Source organism: Arachis ipaensis, chromosome B1 (genome assembly GCF_059453495.1).
Source record: "Arachis ipaensis isolate K30076 ecotype BB chromosome B1, ASM5945349v1, whole genome shotgun sequence".
In the NCBI taxonomy this organism is placed as follows: Eukaryota; Viridiplantae; Streptophyta; class Magnoliopsida; order Fabales; family Fabaceae; genus Arachis; species Arachis ipaensis.
The window spans coordinates 104,202,876-104,224,518 of NC_142436.1; the positions used below are offsets into that span (position 1 = coordinate 104,202,876).

The 21,643-nt window shown below is 36.1% G+C and overlaps 1 protein-coding gene across 1 annotated transcript; it reads right to left on the bottom strand.

The window, feature by feature from the left end:
* Nucleotides 1-12,953: 12,953 nt before the first annotated feature.
* On the bottom strand, nucleotides 12,954-19,534 carry LOC107632036 (FKBP12-interacting protein of 37 kDa). The gene is made up of 13 exons (XM_088501579.1): nucleotides 19,350-19,534; nucleotides 19,150-19,260; nucleotides 18,905-18,972; nucleotides 18,776-18,812; nucleotides 17,890-17,977; nucleotides 17,708-17,772; nucleotides 17,532-17,609; nucleotides 16,725-16,772; nucleotides 16,028-16,081; nucleotides 15,353-15,514; nucleotides 14,996-15,065; nucleotides 13,766-13,821; nucleotides 12,954-13,240 (listed from the first exon to the last, which is right to left on the bottom strand). Exons 1-13 carry the CDS (start codon nucleotides 19,374-19,376, stop codon nucleotides 13,112-13,114), a joined length of 993 nt encoding a protein of 330 aa, XP_088357705.1. The 5' UTR covers nucleotides 19,377-19,534; the 3' UTR covers nucleotides 12,954-13,111.
* Nucleotides 19,535-21,643: the final 2,109 nt, after the last annotated feature.

The window sequence follows — 21,643 nt, forward strand, 5'->3', positions numbered from 1 at the left end:
AATTGAAAGCATCAATAACATAAATTGAAGAAAGCAATCATAAATATGAAATACCTCAAATTGCATTAAATAAGAAATTGAATCTAACATGAAGAATTCATAAATCAAATTGGGAACATAAAATAATCAACAAGGGTAATAAATAAACTAGAATGCTAAGACAAATAAAAGTAGAAGAGAAACCAATTAAACTAAGATAGAAATTTGAAATTGAGAATAGCTAAACCTAAGAACCCTAAAACCTAGAGAGAGGAGAGAACCTCTCTCTCTAGAAAACTACATCTAAAACCTAAAATTATGTGAATGAAAGTTGTGTGAATGAATGTGTGTTTAGTCTCTACTTGTCCCCTGGCTTTAGTCTGCGTTTCTGGGCCGAAAACTGGGTCCAAACTCAGCCCAAAATCACCCCAGCGTTTTCTGCGTTTTCTGCACGTGGCGCATGTCACGTGTGCGCATCGTTTTGCAAATTTCTTGTCACGCGTACGCGTCGCTTGTCTTCTATGCTAGGCACGCGTACGCGTCGCCCATGCGTGCGCGTTGATGTCAGCTTCTCAAAACTTCATTTTCGCACGTTCCTTCCACTTTTGCTTGTTTCCTTTCCATCCTCTAAGTCATTCCTTCCCTATACAACCTGAAAGCACTCAACATACAGATCACGGCATCGAATGGTAATAAAAGATAATTAAAATTGACAGTTTAAAGGCCTAGGACACATGTTTTCAACTATATCACAGAATTAGGAAGGAATTGTAAAACCATGCAAATTATAAGAATAAGTGAGCAAAGAATTGATAAAAACCACTCAAATAAGCATAAGATAAACCATAAAATAGTGGTTTATCAATCTCCCCACACTTAAACATTAGCATGTCCTCATGCTAAGCTCAAGGAGATAAAAAGAATGAATGGGGGAAAGTAAAGCTCATGAGATGCAACCTATGAATGCAACTATATGCTGAGATGATTCTGCCTACTTGGTTAAAAGTAAATAAGCTCTTTAAGACAGAAATAAATCAGATTCCACTAATTCAAATATTACAATAAAAGACAAGTAAACTTGTAAGAAGATAGCTCATGAAAGCAGGGAACATAGAATCAAGCATTGAACCCTCACTGGTAGTGTATATGCACTCTAATCTCTCAAGTGTCTAGGGTTAATCAGTCTACTCTTCTCTAGTCATGCTTTTTAACTTTTGTTCTTCATCTAACCAATCAACAAATATTTATTGTACCAATGCAAACATCATGAGGTCTTTTCAAGGTTGTAATGGGGCTAAGGCAAGGGTAAGGATATATGTATGGCCAAGTGAGCTATAAATTGAATTTTTGACTAGCCTAAGTTCTCACCTAACACACACACACACTCTATATAATTCTAAAATCATGCCTAGCTACCCAAAATTTTCACTTTTGCATCACATACTCATGTATCAACTTTTAATTTTACCACATATGCATTGATCTTTTATTAAACTTAGCGTTGGGGTAATTTTGTCCCCTATTTATTTATTTATTTATTTATTTATTTATTTATTTTAAACATGAACATTAAAGCAAACATAACATATCAATGCATATGGTTTTTCTGGTTTCACATGAGTGTGCACCCAAATTCCCAATAATTAAATAAAGTGAAAACACAACACATTCCCTATTAACCCAGGTTTTCCACAATTCCCCATACTTAGTTAACACACTATCTTAAGCTAACCAAAGATTTAATTCAGGTAATTACTTGTTTTTCTGCTTAAGGTTAGTGATGTGGCAATATAAAGAATAAATGGGGATTAAAAGGCTCAAAGTGGCAAACAAAGGTAATCGAAATAGTAGGCTATTTGGGATAAGTGAGCTAATATCAAATGATGGCCTCAATCATATGTATGCATGTAAATACACTAAATAATGGACATATAGAATGGAACAAAATATAGATTACAATCATAAGGAAGAAAACACACAAGAAAAAATATTATGGTTAAATAGTGTAACCATGTAATTAAGCTCAAAATCTCACAAGTTGTGTGTTCTTAGCTACAAACCATGTTCCAAATACAATCTTCAAACAAGTTTAACACAAAAAGTTTTAATTTAAATTAGTGAAATACTATAAAAAAGGTCTTTAAAAAGAAAATATTACTTCAACCAAGTAGTAGCTAATTAATGCATAAAATTAAACAAACATGTAATCAAACATGCAAATGCAACAATGAACCACAAAGAAAATTAAACATTGGTGTTGAAAAGAAGGTAACTAACCCACGGAAGTCGATATCGACCTCCTCACACTTAAAGATTGCACCGTCCTCGGTGCATGCTGAGATGTGCAAGTGGGCGGGCTACTCCAACTGATGCCTTTCTCCAAAAATTTTACAGATGGACTTGTCTGTTGCCCCATTGAGAAGCTTTCCCTTTCTCTTCTTCGGTGGCCATCCTAAAAGAAGAGAAAAAGGAAGAAAGGTAACCCAAAAACAAAGATAGAAAACAAATAAAATATGGTTGGGTTAATGCCAAATAATGAGGGTCCCAATTACATGGTAGTTACAACATGCAAGTGAGAAGACAATAGAAGCAAATGGCATATCAATAGTGCGAAAAATTGCAACAATGGGGAAGAGATAGTGGGTAATGAAAGACAGTGTAAGTGCATGTCAATGCAAAGGAATACAAGTATCAAAAAAGATCAACATTGACTTAAATAATATTATTAGAATGGTGTTCTGATGAGCGGATATTTTATACGCTTTTTGCCATCATTTTCGTATAGTTTTAGTATGTTTTATTTAAGTTTTATTAAGTTTTATAGGTTTTAGTGTAAAATTCATATTTTTGGATTCTACTTTGAGTTTGAGTGTTTTTATGCAATTTCAGGTATTTTCTGGCTGAAATTGAGGTCTGGCTGAAATTGAGGAGCTGGAGCAAAAGTCTGATTCAGAGGCAGAGAAAGCATTACAGATGCAGTTCGGATCTGACCTCCTTGCACTTGAAAGAGCTTTTCTGGAGCTACAGAAGTCCAAATGGAGCATTCTCAACGGCTTTGGAAAGCTAACTTTCAGAGCTTTCCAGCAATGGATAATATTCCATACTTTGCTTCAGAATTGAAGGTCCAAAACTGGCATCCAACGCCAGCCTTTTGCCCTATTCTGGCGTCCAAGTGGGTTTTAGTACTAAAAGACTGTTACCCTTTTTATGTAATCCTTAGTCAGTAGATTAGTATATATAGAACAAGGATCACCCTTGTTTAGAACCTTTTGACACTTTACATGTTTTTATAATTGTATTTTCTACCAGTATGAGTTTCTAAACCTCCTAAGTTGAGGGGAGGAGCCCTGTTGAGTTTTATGGATCAATAAAAGTATTAATGTTTCTCTTCAATCCGTATTTGATTCAATTCTAAGATGTGTCTTCATTCTTCAACTTGATGAATGGGATGACCCGTGACAATCATCTTCGTTCTTCTTTCTAAGACCGTGTTCATGACAACTACCCATGTTCTTCTTGGGTTCGTGTGACTACCTAACTAGAAAGCATTGAACCACTAGCTTGATTATACATCTCTTAGACGGCTAATCCACGACTTCGTTGGGGACTTCTCAAGACATCAGTTCTACCGAGGCATGGGGATATTAGGGTCTCTGTGGTAGAGGATAGAACCCAAAGACGCAGCATTCTCTGATCTAGAAGATTTGACCTTGTCTGTGGCATTTTGAGTAGGATCATTAAGAAGAATGGACTGCAGGAGCTTCACCCTCAATCAGAATGGATCCAGACTAACCTTGGGGTTCAGATCTGGAGGAGCATTGGTAACCTCTCAAGAAAGGCGTTGATCACATACAGCCTTCCATAGAAGAAATCATTCACAATTGAAGAAGACAGTAAAACCAAAGTTAATCCAGAAGGACAAAGCATCTCCAAGCCTTAACCACCTTCTTATCATAGTTTACACAACTTCTGAGTTCTGAGTAACGTTATCTCTTTATTTTCTTTTATGCAATTAAACAAAATACCTACTTCATCTGTTCACCTGACTAAGATCTACAAGATAACCATAGCTTGCTTCAACCACAATCCTCGTGGGATCGACCTTGACTTGCTCAGTATTACTTGGACGACCCAGTGCACTTGCTGGTTTGGTTGTATGAAGTGTGGGAATTCATACGGCTATCAACAGACTGTGGAGCTGTCCGAGTTTGATCTAAGGTACGAAGCTTGGATAGCAATTAAGTCACAATACCTGGCTGATTTTGTCACCGAGTACACCAAAATCCCAGGAGATCCAACTACATGGAACCTATACATAGATTGGTCATCAAACAAAGTCGGATGTAAGGTAGGTGTCATTTTAGAAAGCGACCAAGAAACTCGGATAGAACTCTCCCTAAGGTTCGAGTTCCTTGCTTCCAACAATCAAGAAGAATATGAAGCTTTACTTACTGACTTGAAGCTAGCTAAAGAAGTGGGGCCTGAGAAATTGATAGTGTTCAGGGATTCGCAAATAACACCTTCGCAAATTAGCGGCACCTATCAAGCCAAAGACCCCCACAATGAAGAAGTAATTGGATGAAGCCTGAAGACAATTGACACACTTTCCAGAAGGAGAGGTCCGACATATAGCCCGGTAGTCTAATTCCCGAGTTGATGACCTCTCCAAGCTAGCCAACATCAAGCCAAGGGCAATAATAGAAGTCTTTTTCAGGAGACTCTACAAACACCATCAATATCAAAAGAGGAATACAATCCGGAGATATTAACCGTATCCAATCAAAATTTAGGATGGATGACCCCTATGTGATAAAAAAGAAGCCAGAAGGCTTATAAAAGAGGTGCAAAATTACACATTGGTCCACAATATTCTATACAAAATAGGTATCTCAACACCCCCTCTTGAAATGCGTCCCGACCTCCAATATAAAGGAAGTCTTAGAGGATGTACATAGTGGCATATGTGAAAATCACTTGGGAGCTCAGTCACTAGCCAAAAACGTAATTCGAGCTGGCTTCTTCTGGCTGGCCTTGCTAAAGGAAGCGGCCGGATTCGTCAAGAAGTGCCTACCTTGTCAGAAGCATGGCACTTCCACGTTGCACCACCCGAGGAGCTCAACAGTGTTACCTCGCCATGGCCATTTACAAAATGGGTTCTTGTTCTGCTCGGACCATTTCTGCAAGCTCCAAGACAAGTCAAATACCTTATAGTAAGGATTGACTACTTCACTAAATGGATTGAGGTAGAACCCTTAGCAACCATCACCACCCAGAGAAGTAAAAAATTCTTATATAAGAACATTGTCACGAGGTTTGGAGTTCCACGCTCTATCACCACAGGCAATGGGACTCAATTCATTGACTCAACCTTTAGGAATCTGGTGGCCGACCTAAAAATAAAACACCAGTTCACATCGGTAGAGCATTCCCAAGCTAATAGACAGGCTAAAGCCGCCAACAAAGTCATACTGGTCGAGTTAAAGCGTCGACTACAAGACGTGAAAGGAGCTTGGGCCGACAAGCTCCCTCAAGTCTTGTGGGCATATCGGACTATCCCACACTCAACAATGGGGAAGTCACCTTTTCGACTTGCTTACGAAATAGAAGCAATGATCCCCATAGAGATAGATGAAAAATTACATAGGGTCATATTCTACAATGAAAGAGCTAACATCTAGGCACAGAAAGAAGAGTTCCACCTTCTCTCCGAAGTTTGAGAAAGAGATCAGATTAGAGAGGAAGCTCTAAAGCAAATGATGAATTTAAGATACAACCAAAAGGTGATCAAAAGGAGCTTCACCACCAACAACCTCATCCTGATTCAAAATGACATCAGAATATAGAAATTAGGAGAAGAAAAGCTGGCTGCTAATTCGAAAGGACCTTATAAAATAGTCAAGGTATTAGGCAAAGGTTATACTACAAAGTGTCCGACTTCAAAGGGCGAGAGCCCCCGAGGTCTTGGCATGCATATAACCTAAGAAGGTACTACAGCTAAGTAGCAAACCTTGCGCCTAGGTGTACTCTTTTTCCCGATTCTAAGGATTTTATAATGAGGCACCAGCGCAAGGGCTAGAAGTACTCAAGCCCCTAGTACATAAATCTATGTAAAGGAATTCCTGAAATATCAAATTCCCATCTCTTTCCTTAAAAGTTTTCCATTTAAAACCCATTAATTTAAGCTCGACAAACCACAAAAATATTGCTCAACCTAAAATGGTCGGCAAGATGAAGCGACGAGGTACAAATTAATGTAAGAAGTTACACAAACAACTCGTATAAAGCGACCTCAATGAGATCGGATAAAAAACGAGCTGTAAAAGTAACTTGATGAAAGACCTACTACTCAAAGTCGGAATTATGAAAGGAAACTAATAATTCGTAACAAAGTTGATGAGATCTAAACATCAAGCAAGCTATATTCAACTACAAAGAACATAAAAGGCCTAAGATTCTCGAGCCCGACCTCTTGAAAAACTCGGATTCAAGCAGGGACGTTGTTCATACTCTGACCCAAATTATAAAGCCAGGCCCAATAAAGATAAAGGGCCCAACCCAAGAAGGTGGCCTCTATCCCGTACCCCGACCTCTTCGAAGAGGTCCGACACCGACAAAAGGGGCAACTTATCTTTACCTAAGTAAGTAACTGCTTCTCCAAATCTCTCCAAATATCTCTATCTTCCGATAGATTCTAATAAATTCCCAAGATAAAGGAAATAGTTATCCATCAATAAAGATGGAACTACTCCAACAAAGATAGTTATCTACTCTACTATAAATACACTGACACTCCTCAGGTATACTCACGTTCTAATCTACTAAAAATCTGCCGAAAACCCTTGCTAACTTAAGCATCGAAGTCTCTTACCCTACCACTCCCTACCTTCTCACGAGGAACTCGGACAAGCGGCACCTCTGATGGGATATTTTTGTGGAAAAACGAATTTCTCCAAAACACCCAAATCTAACCGGCAAGTGCACCGGGTCGTATCAAGTAATAAAACTCACGGGAGTGAGGTCGATCCCACAGGGATTGATGGATCAAGCAACTTTAGTGGGTGATTAGTTTAGTCAAGCTAACATTTGTGTGATAATTGATGCAGCAGAAAGTAAATGACAAGGAAAATTAAAGTGCAGAAAGTAAATTGGACAGTAACTTAAAGAACAAGGAAGTAAAATAGCAAGAATCTTAAATTGCAAGAAAAGTAAATTGCATGAAAGTAAAGGAGACTCGGTGCAGGGAAATTAAATGAAAGCAGTAAATCAAAGCTTAGAACAATTGCAAGGAAATTAAAATTGCATGAAAAGTAAATTCATATCACAGTGGCTCAAATGTAAAATGCAGAGGAACAAAAGTGCTGGAAAGTAAATTGGGAACAAGGAGATCAGAGAGCAAAGTGACTGTGCTTAATTTGCAGAAATTTAAAAGGATGTTGAAGATCTCAGGAGTGGATCCTTCCTTGATTCAACAAGAGAAAAGTTGGAGAGAATTAAAAAAAGATTGCAGAAGAAGTAAAGAGAAGTTGCAAATAGAGAATGAAAACAGAATTCCTTCCAATCTCAATTCAAGATTCAAAACAGAAAATGAAACTCAGAGAGAGAGCTCTGTATTCCTAATGCTCCCTAGTGGAGCTCGCCTCCCTCTTCTCTCTATTCGGGCTTACTTTCTAAAATGAGAATGATGCCTTATATAGGCATTTTTACAAAATAAAAACAAATTATAATTAAAATGAAATTTCTATTCTAACTATCTCTTGTGCCTTTGAGTGGTGTCAATTGGGCCCTTGCTCTTGATGGAATTGGGTTGATAGAGGCCTTGGTTGATTGCTCTTGGAGTTTGGAGAAGAACCGAATTGAACCGGGTTTGGAATCATGAAAGCTTGAGTAAAAGTTTGAGGCAAACTTTTACTCCAACTTTTCACATCAGCCACCCTCTTTTGCTGATACCAAGGTTGGGGCAAAAGTTAGGGGTCAAACTTTTGCTCCAACGTTGGCCTCCCCTAGTGCATGTATGTGACGCTACTTTGTCCTCTTGTCAACGTTGCCAATTTTATGCCCACTATAGACTATTATACATGGTTGGAAAGCTCTGAATGTCAGCTTTCTAACCCAATTGGAATCACCTCAATTGGACATCTACAACTCAAGTTATGCTCCTTTGAAGAGGACAGGGTCGCTGGCTTTGGTGCCCAGCATTTGAGGTAAAGTTTGCCTCAAACGTGGTCGAAAACGCCAGTTTTGGAGGCTCAAACGTATTGTCCACCCCATACTATTATACATTGTTGGAAAGCCCTGGATGTCTACTTTCCAATGCCGTTGGAAGCACATCATTTGGAGCTCTACAGCTCGAGTTATACTCCGTCGAAGGTGCAGAGGTCAGTTGGCCTCACTGCAGGTTGCCACCATGTTCGTTTATGCTCATTGCGGGGCAGTTTTCTCCCTCAATTTTAGTGTCCACCATGCAGTGCCATATATGCTTGGAAAGCTCTCGATTCCTACTTTCCATTGCTTTTTGAATCATCTCATTTGGAGCTCTGTAGCTCAAGTTATTCTTGTTGGAAGTATACCCCTTGTATGCCTTGTGGCGCCAACGTTTGCCAAAAAGCTTGAGGCAAACGTTGGCGCAAGCTTTTTCTCCCCTGGGTGTGTTGGTGTGGCGCCAACGTTAGCCAAAAAGTTAGAGGCTAACGTTGGCACAAACTTTTGCTCTCCAGGGTGTGTTGTTCATGCGCCAACGTTTGCCAAAAAGTTAGGGGCTAACGTTGGCGCAAACTTTTTGTCCAAAAGTTTGCACAAAAGTTTGAGGCTAACTTTTGCTCCAGCTTTTTGCTCCCTGGTTCATTTTCACTTATTCCAAAAGTTTGAGCTAAAGTTTGAGGCAAACTTTTGCTCAAACTTTTTGTCCTTTCTTCCTCCTAGCCATTCCTTCTTGCTTCAACCTTTCTCCAAGCTTTCTTCACCTATCATTAATCAACCAAACACATCAAAGCTATGCTCAAAATCATGAGGTATTCATTCTTTCATAATATGTGACAATTATAGCATAAAACCTCATGAAATTGCATTAATTCATCTATGGTTGATTAAATCAAAGGAAACATGAAAATCTACCCAATTGGCTTGCTTATGGCTCAAGAAAGTGCATAAAATCTATTAAAAACAAAGGAAAAAGCATAGAAAAACATGACATGGTGACATGTCATCAACCTCGACATCAACAAGTCAGACGCTACCATACAAAGGAATCTGAACCTCACGTTCATGCCCAAATCAACGTTTCAAGTAACTCTCGAAACAGATTAGTTCCAACAAATGTTTCTTATTCTATTAAAATTAATAAATGTAAAATATTAATCAATTCAAATTAGTTGAATAATCAATCCACTCATTCATTAAAATAAATATTAATTTGAATTTTATTTTATGTATATAAAAATTTATTAGTCAACAACATATTTTTAAATAGAATTTAGATCTACAATAGATTAATTATTATCCTATCAGACTAAAAAATATCATAAAAACAAAATAAATAAATAAATGTGAACTATTATCAAATATTCAAAGGGTGAAACACGAATGCAATGCAGGGCCACGTGTTTGGCAAAGAGAGCAAAAACGAAGATCAATCATTGGAACCGGCCAGATCACAAGGCACAAGCTACCTGAAAGTTCTAGATGAACAAGTTTTAAGAGGGAAATGCTACCGTGCTTACAAACGTTTTCAGCATAGTATGCTGACTTTGCGTGGCAATATAAAAGATCAACACGTGGGGGTGGGAATGGTTGTGGGACGGAACAGGAGAAGCATCCTGTTCTGCAAGAGTAATTATGCATGGTAATTAGTTTTATAATTAGTTGATAAGATAATTTAAAAATTAAGAATAAAAAATATTTAAAAATAAATATAAAAATTTTATAAGTTATTTAAATTTTAGAATGTATAAAATTTATAAATTTAAATTAAATAAAATATTAAAAAATTATTTAATTATTTTGTTGGTTCCTATAGTTTTACGAAATTTTTAATTAGGTCTCTATACTTTTTTTTTTCATTAGGTCCCTGTACCAAATTTTCTTTTTCAATTAGGTCCCTCTTAGCAGTAATTAGCTTAATTTTATAGGGACCCAACTAACAAAAAAAAATTGGTATAGGGACCCAAATAAAAGAAAAAAAAAAGTGTAGAGACCTAATTAAAAAAAAATTGGTGCAAGGACTCGATTAAAAGAAAAAAAGTACAGGACCTAATTAAATATCGATAAAACATTAATAATATAATAAAACAAGAATTAGATATCAAACCCAGACCATTAAATATCGAACACCTTCGATTTGCTAAAAATCGCTAAAACATGAACATAATAAAAGTATAAATTAATAATTTTGAAAAAGTAATCAAATTAAAGATAATTTAATAAATTGAATATAAAATTTAAAATTATGCATGAAGATAAAAAATACTTTGAATATAATGTTTAATTTTTGTTTCAAATTAAATACTGTTAAAAAAATAAATGAATAAACTTATATAATATTTATAAATAATTACTTTGAGGTAATGACCAAATCAGTACCCGAAAGATTCAAACGCTGACATTTTGGTACCTCACTATTGTTATTGATAAAATGGTCCTTAAAAGATTTAAAAATTTGACAAGCGTGCCTCCGAGCTCGCCGGAGCAAATTTCTGGCAAGCACAATGCTGATGTGGCCACCGTGTTTTGGTGACTTGGCAGACCACCTCCAAAGTTCCCTCCCCAACGCACACTCCCTCCCCTTCCCTCTCCCTCCCAGTCGCAGCCCCATCCCCAACGCACACTTCTCCCCCATCGCAGTCCCCGCCGCATCACAACCCCCTCCCTAACGTACACTTCTCCTTCCTCCCTCAACACCACCATTCACAGCAACAACAACTTTAACATCAACAGCAACAACAACATCCACCACTTTCTCTCTCTAACGCACACTATTCCTCCCTCCCTCAACCCCACCACTCGCAGTAACAATAGCCTTAATATCAACAACAACAATAATCTCCATCACTCCCCCTTTCCCAATGCACACTCCCCTCTCCCTTCCTCAACACTACCATTCACAGCAACAACAACCTCAACATCAACAGAGTTGCCCCAAATCATGAATTGTCTCAAATTTTTAGGTTAAATTATTATTCAAAAAGATTAATAACAATAAAACTCAGAGAAAACAAACAAATTCATATACAATAATCAAAATAAAATAAAATAAAATAAAATAAAATAAAACTTAATACAAACACCACCAAAGCAAGAATAGAAGAAGAACACCAGACACAGAGGGGCACGACACGATGGAGCCAAGATGGAACCCAGACAGAGGAGGCATGGCAGCGACTGGGGGCTAGCAGCAAGCAGATACAAGCAGTGAAGGCGCACAAACAACGCAATGCCACGAAGGAGACAGACGACACTGGCAGATGCAGAAGACCCGACGACGAGATGGCGACAGTGCGGTGTCGATGACACTGGCTCTGTAAGACTGAGAAGGTTGAACTCCACTGCTATTTGGGGGAGAGTGAGTTGAGAGTGTGAGATACTGTATTGGGAAGGGGATTAGAATTCAAAGGGGCAAGGGAAGAGGATTTGGGTTCAGAAAGGGGGATTTTGGATTGAGGAGGGGGGAAATGCGTTGGGGATGGGGGATTAGGGTTAGGGAGGGGGAGGGAAGGTTAGGGTTGGGGAGGGGGGAGAGTGCATTCAGGAAGGGAAAGGGGGGGTGCGTTGGGGAGGGGGAAGAAGAAGGTGCGTTGGAAAGGAAGAAAGGAAGAATTAGGGTGGGGGAGAATTTTTGCCATGTCATCAAAACGTAGTGGCCATGTCAGCACTGTGCTTGCCGGAGATGTGTTCCGGCGAACTCGTGGGTACGCTTGTCAAATTTTAAAATCTTTTAAGGACTATTTTGTCAATAACAATAGTGAGATACAAAAATGTCAGCGTTTGAATCTTTCGGGTACTGATTTGGTCATTACCTCTAATTACTTTATAAATGTTTATCTTAATTTTGTTACACATAATAATAATATAATAAATTTTTTTAGGTTTAATTATTTTGTTGGTCCCTATAATTACGCAAAATTTTTAATTAGATCCCTGTACTTTTTTTCCTTTTAATCGAGTCCTTGCACCAATTTTTTTTTAATTGGGTTCCTACACTTTTTTTTCTTTTATTTGGGTCTTTGTACCAATTATTTTTTTAGTTGGGTCCCTATAAAATTAAACTAATTACTGCTAAAAGAGACCTAATTGAAAAAAAAATTTGATGCAAAAATCTAATTAAAAAAAAATATATAAGAACTTAATTAAAAATTTTACAAAACTATAAAAACCAATAAAATAATTAAATTTTTTTTAAATATTTTATTTAATTTAAATTTATAAATTTTATACATTCTAACGTTTAAATAACTTATAAAATTTTTATATTTATTTTTAAATATTTTTTATTCTTAATTTTTAAATTATTTTATCAACTAATTATAAAACTAACTACTACGCATAATTATTCTTGCAAAACGGGTTACTTCTCCTGTTCCGTCTCACAACCATTCCCACCCCACGTGTCGATCTTTCATATTGCCACGCAAAGTCAGCATACTATGCTGAAAACGTTCATAAGCACGGTAGAATTTTCCGTTTTAAGATTATCATTTTTTTCACTTCAGAGCATTTATGTGTGTATTCATGCGTTATAATCTACCCCAACAGTATAAAATAATTTTGTTGTGTCGTAAAAATAGAGCTGTTACTTAAAATGAAACGCTAAATCAAACACTTATGCAAAATGTAAGTATAATAAAATTAAAATTATAACTTTATTTAGATAAGTATGCCTGTGCTTATGCAGGAGTACCGACTAACGCTCAGCAGATCAGAATTGCAAGTACGATAACACCGCAAAATAATGACAGAATCAACGAGGATTCTAACGCTACATGTTGCAGCACCAAAATCACTTTTGCATTGCAAAATCATGAATTCAATTCGATATACAACTATGAGTGAACTGGATTCTTGAGGAGCAACCGTTCCCAACAAAAACTTTCCGTATTAAGCTAACGTGGCACATTATTCAGCATTTTCCATAGGCACTGCATTAATGGCATCTCTCTTTAGATGCGGCTTCTGTTGTCCCTTCATCCATGAAGCCTTTCTCTTGCAATTCATCTTTCAGCCGTTGGATCTCTTGATCCTTGTCTTCTAATTTCTCTTGCAACATCAAAACCTGCAGTAAAACCCACTAAGCTATGCGTACTCAAGGATTTTCTTTGGTACAATGTACTCAATATTTAGGTTAAGCTCTTAAGCATCTTATATATAACTCCACAAAAGTTCAGCACAAGGAAATTTCAAATCATCATATATTTCTGGGCTTTTATCCAAATATATGGGGAAGAGGAGATTCTCCCATTATGAACCAACACAAAACAATAAAGTCTTATCTGATTAGGTGAAATCAGTTACATGAATCAAATAACCTAATTGAATTCCACCATGGACCGTTCTAGATCTTTCTTGACCAGCAACATAGTACGTCCATATAAATGTATATTATATTATTTGTTCCCTATTAGTATTCATCTCTATCATAGAGATTTAAGTATAAGCGGACTAAACAAAAATGGTTTATTCCGTCAGAAACTCTGAAGCAAATAGTGTATAATGCAGAGGAGAATATGCAGTGCATTGATATTTTAAAATAATATTAAAGTATGACATTAAAGTATGTGAGTAGGGATAAGCAAAAAACCATTTCATTGGATCTTTCAACATCGTTTGTCAGTCCGTCCATATGTGTCTGCAGTCCTGTAGTCAAGTTTAGAGGTTAAGATTACATAAATTGCTAAGAGTAAATTACCATTTCTACCGATGAAAGTTTAGAACGCTGACAAATTTAACCATGAATAAATAAAATTATCATTTCTACCCAAGAAAGAAGAATTTTTGTTAACAAAACTACACGAACTCTAAAAACCTATTTGAAATTTCCAAAATACTCTCTAATATAACCTAACTTCTTTTTACTCCACACGATCACTCCTCCAATTCCAAACCTTACCTCCACCCAAATCTCTTTTTTACACCACGTCACCTCTCGTCCACTTCGCCACCTCCGCCACCTCCGCCGCCTCCTCCCCCGACGGTCCCCCTCTACGAGTGCCCCATCCGCCACGTCGCCGCCGAAGCCTCCAAGAACCTCGACCGCGTTCTCTCCCTCGTCCGCAAGTGCAAGCACCACTCCATCCTCCGCCGTGTCGTCACCATCGTCTCCGCCGCAGACTTCCGCAAGGTCCTCTCCTACCTCGAAGCCTCCATCGATGACATGCGCTGGCTCCTCTGCATCCTTGACGCTGATGGCTCTACCGTGGATGTAGGTGGCGGTGGCGGCATTGTCCTCTCGCTCCCTCCGATCGCCAACAACGACTCATTCTGTCTTGGGTATGGTATTTCATTGCTAGTGTTCAAATGGGTCAATTGAACGATAGGGCAGAAGCTGCTAATAAACTTGCTTCGCTTGCAGATGATAATGATAGGAACAAGAAGATCATTGTTGAGGAAGGTGAAGCTCTTGAAATAGAGTGGTGGTGGTGGAGTTTGGAATTAGGAGAGTGGTGGTGTGGAGTAAAACGAGAAGTTAGAGTTAGGTTATATTAGAGGGTATTTTAGGAATTTCAAATGATTTTTTAGGATTTGAGTAGTTTTGTTAACAAAAGTTCATCTTTCATGCGTAGAAATGGTAATTTTGTTTATTTGTGGGTAAATCTGTCAATATTCTAAACTTTTATAGATAGAAATGGTAGTTTACTTAATTGCTAATGCATGGAGATAATATAGTAGATTAATATTAGCATAACTTTTGATTCCAATAAACTCCACTTTTATAGGCAAACCTGTTTAGGATTCATCCTAAAAAGGGTCAAAGAAGATTAAAATGGCAGAGCATACAATTTTTTATTTTTGAAATCATCCAGCTGCTAACCTTCGAATTGACTTCTCAGTTCGGCATTCTGGTATTTCTGCAATGATAGTTTCATTGCTAACTCTTGTATCTGCAAATCAAGAACAACAAAACATTGAGGGGGGAGATGCCAACATCACCATCGACACAGCAATAACCATGCCGAATAAATTATGTACAATAATAAATGCATGAGTAATATTACCTCTAGTAAATAATAGATTATTATGTCATCAGCTCAATGACAACTATATCAGAAACACTGGTAAAGAATCTCATGTATGCAACAAAAAAAAATGGGGGTTGGGTTTTTTTTTTTTTTTGGGGGGGGGGGGTGAAGGGACCGTTAGAACCATCAAGAAAATAAGATAACATCACCTTTGCGTCAGTCGCTTGGTTCCCAATCTCCTCATTTTCCTCCTGCAAAGTCTTGCATTTAGCCATAAGCATCTTTCCCATCTTGCTCTGGGGAGTGAAATTGATTGCGGCAATGTTATCTTGCAACTCTTTCATTTTTTTATCCTTCTCCTCGACTAAATTCTAAGATCAAATGAGAACCCATGTAAGAAACAACCATAGAAGTAATCACCATTCACCAATGTAAAAACTGACTAAATAGTGGATCCTATTGTCATGGATGGTGTACAATCCGGAGTGTCAATCTAGGACCACCTAAGAAGTTCTCCATACTTAAACTGTGAAGCTTGCATGAAGCCTACCCTTTTCCACTTTCTCTTTAATCTTGACTCCTTTTTCATTTTGCTACCTCCAAAATACTGAAATCTCTTTAGATAAGTTCCCCCAGTGAAGAAGGGACTAAAACTACCACTACATAAGACACAGTACATTACTCCTCTCTCATAATGGATAACTAGTTGTTTCTTCACCATATCTCTAAGGTGATACTCTCCCGGAAAGAACTAACAAGACAGCTTGCTCTAGCATTTTCCAAGTACGACTCTAGCATGAGCCATAATATCCATCCTGGATTCTATATCTCTGAAAATAACAAACTTGACGCAATAGAATTCATAACCAAGTTGAATAACAAACCTTCAAACGAGTAAACTCTTCATGGACAGCTGGATCTAGTAACAGCCTCCTTGCCTGAAAGTTCAAATCATGCAAACAACGACTACCTTTGGGCAAAACTAAAAGTCAAAATGGAAGGCAATAAGATGCAGCCAAAATTATTTGAAAGCAGCATATCATGAATAGCTCAATAAATAAATAAATAAATAAAAATAAATAAACAGGCAGAAAGTATTGAAAATTGAGTTGCATAAGTATAATAAACCCACTTTTATCAGATCCAATGCAAGTACATTACTCCTCATTTGTTTATAATTATTATTCAAGTTCCAGTAACTGTGTAATCGGGTAATGATCCAGAAGGATCTATGCCTAGATCCAGTACCAGATTACCAGGGCTGCTATAATTCTATAAAACTTTTTAGTAGAAAGAGGCATACTAGCACATAGTTATTTATCTGGAGTGCAACCTTCTTGTCAGCTTATATACAAGATCTAGTGAACAATATATACATGCCATAAAGTGTAAACATCCTGGGTATATCACTGTTTAAAGGAGAATAATGAACAGAACAACAAAAATAGTACATAAAACCACTACAAGCAGGGTAACTCGGAATTAAAACATTGCAGCTTTTCCTATGTACCATGAAAGACTTTAGACACAACCATACTGATGAAAGCACACTAGCAAAAATTATATTATATAAAACAATACCTGCATCGTTGCTGGCTTGAGTTGAGCTTTCAGATCCCGCACAGCAGACTGGAAAAGTTCAGACAGGCATATACGTTTTAGTGGGGAAAAAAGTTTTCTAAAAGTAGATAAAGTCTTAATACATAACCCTATATCTTTAAAGTGCATGTAGCTTTAAACTTTCTGATGAAAATTTGTAACAAGCAATAGGATCAGTTCAAGCTCTTATTGCAATTCAACACTTCATACACCTACACAATACATGATAATTTCTGGCCTCTTATCCTTTAAGGACATTCTACTTTCTCATCAAAAGCACAATACTTAAATATTACAACCAGTTCATCCCAACCCTTTTGCTGTTACTTCATGCTAGTTGCTAAATAGAGAGTATATCCATTATCCGGTTCTATGGTCAGAATAAATAACATTTCTAGGGTATAATGACTTCTCCATACAGCTAACTATTATTAACCAATTAGGCAATTGAAGAGCTCATTTAAATAAATAAATAAATAAGAAAGAAAGAAAGAAAGAAAAAAGCACCACTCCCCAATCTAAAGTTCCAAATTCCAATGAAATTTTTCTCAAAGGAAGTGGGTATCTCCTTCCTTTCCATCTCCTTCTTTTCCAAACAGCCACTTATCAATAAAAAGAATGAAAACAGACCCCTAACTTATAAAGGATAAGTCAATCAATGTTGAGCAGTGTAGACATGATATTTAACTGCCAATCAAGACCGTATGAAAGTCATCATCATCTAAGATTTTACAAGTTAAAAACTTCTGTTAAAGAGCATCGGAACCCTATTTTAAGTATATTACCTACCTTCAACTCTGCTATTTCTTGTTCTCGTTTTGCAAAAGTAACAAAGAATGCACCTTCCTTTTTTTTTGCTTTTTCAAGCTAACAATCAATGAAACAGTGAAAGGAATCAATGAACCCTGATCAGTGGATAAAGAATAATTTTTAAGGGGAAAAATATGAAAGATTCAATTCCAAACCTGCTCTTTTAAAGACTCCTCGGAAGATTTCAGGGCTTGAAGATAGTTAATCGCCAATTTGGGTGCTTGAATGAAGAAAGATAACAGAAGAGATCAGGGATATATTTGAACCAAAGAAGTAATAGAACTAGATCTAGAATAACATACAAAGGTCACCTGCAAAACACCAGGTATAAACTAACCTGGAGTGGTCCCAGAAGGTATGAAGGGTTCATTCTGAAAAGCTGTGCGCCACTTATGAATTTCAGATTTTGCAGCCTCAAGTTCATTCTGAAATATGGAATGATCTGATCAAGTTTCTAAGAAAAGGAAAAGGTACAATTCAAACTAAGATATGACAATTGAAAATAAAAATAATAGTGAAAAAAACACAATTTCAACAAATTATGGCCAGGGCTCTCTGGTAGTCTGCTATGGGAATTTACTCAACCCTAACAGGGGACTCAAACATTAGACACCATATCCCACAACCATCAAATGATCAAAATAATAAACGTGAACCTTTTCACCATGAAGCGTGAAGCACTGAAACCTAGGTAATCCTAAATGCCTAATTTTTAGTATGCCTGTCCTACTCATACCGACTATGTACCCAGTGCCAATTTCTGCTAGGTACATGTGAATAATTGTTGGTCAAACATTACAACAAGCATATGTACCCAAAGGCCTAAATCTAAGTTAGTACTTACAAATCATAAAATTTGACAAGTACACTATTTGGTTTACTTATAAATGAAATAAAACACTACTTCGTTTCTTCAAATCTTATTCCTCTTGAGGTATTGCTTTCTTTCCTAATACTTTGATAAAAACTTGAAGTTACAACATCATAAAAATTGCATATAATAATATGCTTCAATTACTTTATTGCTTACTGTTTTACATTTTATATAATATACACACACATACATACCCTATCTCGTGCAAAATGACCATAATATGTAACCATATCTATGCTACATTTTCCTGAAGCATTAATGAATCCAACATTATTACAAACTACAAACCACTTCGATCAAGAAGAGAATATCAACTTTGAGTAATTGAATTCATAAAAGTAAGACGTACTTGGCATGTGAGTAGGGTATCCTTACAGTTTTGAAGACTGCCAGAAAAAAAGAGTCACGGAAAGAAGTTTAGGCTCAAATTATATCCTCAGAGAAACCTGAACACAGTACAACTAACATTTCGTTATACCTCTCACGAAGAGACAATATCATTCCAGTGGTTACACCAGAAGCAGCTTCTTCAGCCTTTGATTTTGCCTGAACCAATAACAAACAGAACAGAGTACAATTTTAGAAAACGAATTCCCAACCTTCAACGAGTCATGTACAATTCACGAACGTATTCCATTTTCCACATAGAACATTCTAATTAGAGAACATGTAACGCAGAATCACATAGAATAAACTAAACTATAGTGGATTATATTTGATTACCTTCTTGGGTGCGAAAGGATCATTATCGTAATATTCGTCGTCATAATCAGGAGAGGGCCTCTTCTCCGCAGAACGCGTTCCGGAAAATCCGCCTTCAAAATCGAAGTCTTGCTGCGCTTGAGAAAATTGAAGTGAGGGCTAAGACTCATAGATAGAGTGCGGGAAGAATAAATAAAATTTGAAAAGAAAGAGTGTCTTACATCATCGAAATGAGGAGAGGAAGCCATTGATTTCAAAAACCCTAGATAGGGAAGGAGAAGATCAGAACTCAGAAGAAGCCAAAGCTGAAGCTGGAGTACTTCCAAGTTCTAACTGTTACCAGAGTGCGAACCAAACAGGCACACACACTAACTATACAGTTACGGAGTTACCAAATGAGTGGCAAATTTTAAAGGCAAATTCTCTGGTGTGGATATACACAAACATCCATACCTATGGATTCTGATGTGTATGGAGAAGGGAGTGACGCGTGGAACAAATACTCTACATAATAGCCCGCATTTCGAAAAGTCTGGCAGCACGGCAGAAGAAATCAGGTGTTGTCGGAGGTTTACATTAAGATCAATGTGTGGTTAATGTGAGTTTAGTGATTAACTGATTATGATTTGAGAATAATTTTTGGTAAATGGGCTGAAGTTATTTGGGCTCATTTAGAGCTGTTTATTTTTTGTTAACATAAGTTTTATTGTTAACATAATATATTAATAATATTATTTATTGTTAACATAATATCATTTGAGGCTGTTCATTTACGTAATATATTTATTGTTAACATAATAAATTTTATTTAGTAATAATTTGACTATTTAACAATAAATATATTACGATCATTAAAGTTACATAACATAAAATATATATTTATTATTAATATAGTCAAATTATTAATAAATAAAATTGATTACGTTAGCTATAAATATATTACGATGATTAAACTTATATAATACAAAAAATTTTAAATTTCTCCAAAATATTTAGTAAAAAATTTAACATTCCTCATGTTTCCATAGCAAATAAAGTAAATTAAATATATTATAATAATACATACACTTCATATTATTATTATTTTTACTATTATAATAATATTATTAGTAACATCAAATATTTTTTTATTAATATCTTAAATTTTAATTATTTTTTATATTTTTTACTAATCATATAATATATGTTAAATAAAAAATTACATATTTTTGTACCGTGTTAATTATTATTTCTTTTTTTAGAAGAATAAAATAACTGTCACCGATTCAAAAATAAAAAATATTATTATAATATAAATTAGTAAAACATTTTAGTCCTTATGATAAAGGAGATTGTATCTTCTTATAATACTGTGTCAGTGTGTCATTTCCTTCTCGTTTATTTTGTAATGGCTTATGTCTTTCTTTGTTTGAATATTAAATAAAAATTTTATAATTGTCTTTATGTGAATATATTTTTTTGACTCTTGAATGATGAATTGTATGGTTAGATTTTGATATATATAAAAGTATAATTTTTGTTTAAAGTGTGGCTAAATAAATAAACTACACTTTTAACCAAAGTACCTTTATGAGAAGATATATTTGCCATTTTCATTGTAGTATCACCTCTTTGCTTTGGGTCAATAGTTCATACAATATGGTTTTTTTTCTTTCGTCCAATTAGTATGTAACACAAAGAATGAACAGCCCTAAATGAGCCCAAATAACTTCAGCCCATTTACCAAAAATCATTCTCAAATCATAATTACCAAACTCACATTAACCACACGTTGATCACACATTGATCTTAACGTAAACCTCCAACAACACCTGATCTCTCCTGTTTGAGTCACTGTGCTGTCAGGCTTTTCGGAATGCAAGTCCTCATGTAGAGCAGAACTGTAGAAGCATTTGTTCCACGTGTCACTCCCTTCTCCATACACATCAGAATCCATAGGTATGGATATTTGTGTATGTCTATACTAGAGAATTTGCCAATTTTAAAACCCGACATTTTAGTTAAAAAAAATAATATATAAATTAATTTTTAAAATTTTATTTTAATAGATAAATTAGTTTTTAATTTATATTTTGATAAATAATTATTAAAATTAGTTCTCAAAAATTTTAAAAGTGAATATTTTAGTTTAAAAAAATTAATATACAGATAAATTTGTAATATTTTTTTAGGGTTAAGTACTGAAATCGTCCCTAAGGTCTGGGGTCAAAATCAAAATCGTCTCCGACCTTTTTCATTATTAAAAGCATCATCAACGTTCAAAAACGCTTTAAAATCATCCTTTTTACCAATTTTATTTTTTTATTACCAAACTATCCCTCATTAAAAAAATTATAAAATAAAATAAATAAAAAAGAAAGTAAAGAAAGGGATAGATACAGAGAAGCGGGTGGGGAGAGAAAGAAAGTGGGGAGAAAAAGGGGGTAGGGGGAGGGGGAGGGAAGGGGACCGCCGCACCGCCGCCCGCCATCTTGCCGCCCTGCCGCACCGCACCACCATCACCTCCTCCTCCTCC

What these genes read in the sequence shown, in the direction of transcription:
- LOC107632036 (XM_088501579.1), bottom strand. Translation starts at nt 19,376, where the DNA reads ATGGCTTCCTCTCCTCATTTCGATGAT. An exon ending in ATCCTTTCGCACCCAAGAAG is followed by an intron (nt 18,973 to 19,149) that starts GTAATCAAATAT and finishes TTATTGGTTCAG; the next exon opens with GCAAAATCAAAGGCTGAAGA. An exon ending in ACCTTCTGGGACCACTCCAG is followed by an intron (nt 17,773 to 17,889) that starts GTTAGTTTATAC and finishes TCTTCATTCAAG; the next exon opens with CACCCAAATTGGCGATTAAC.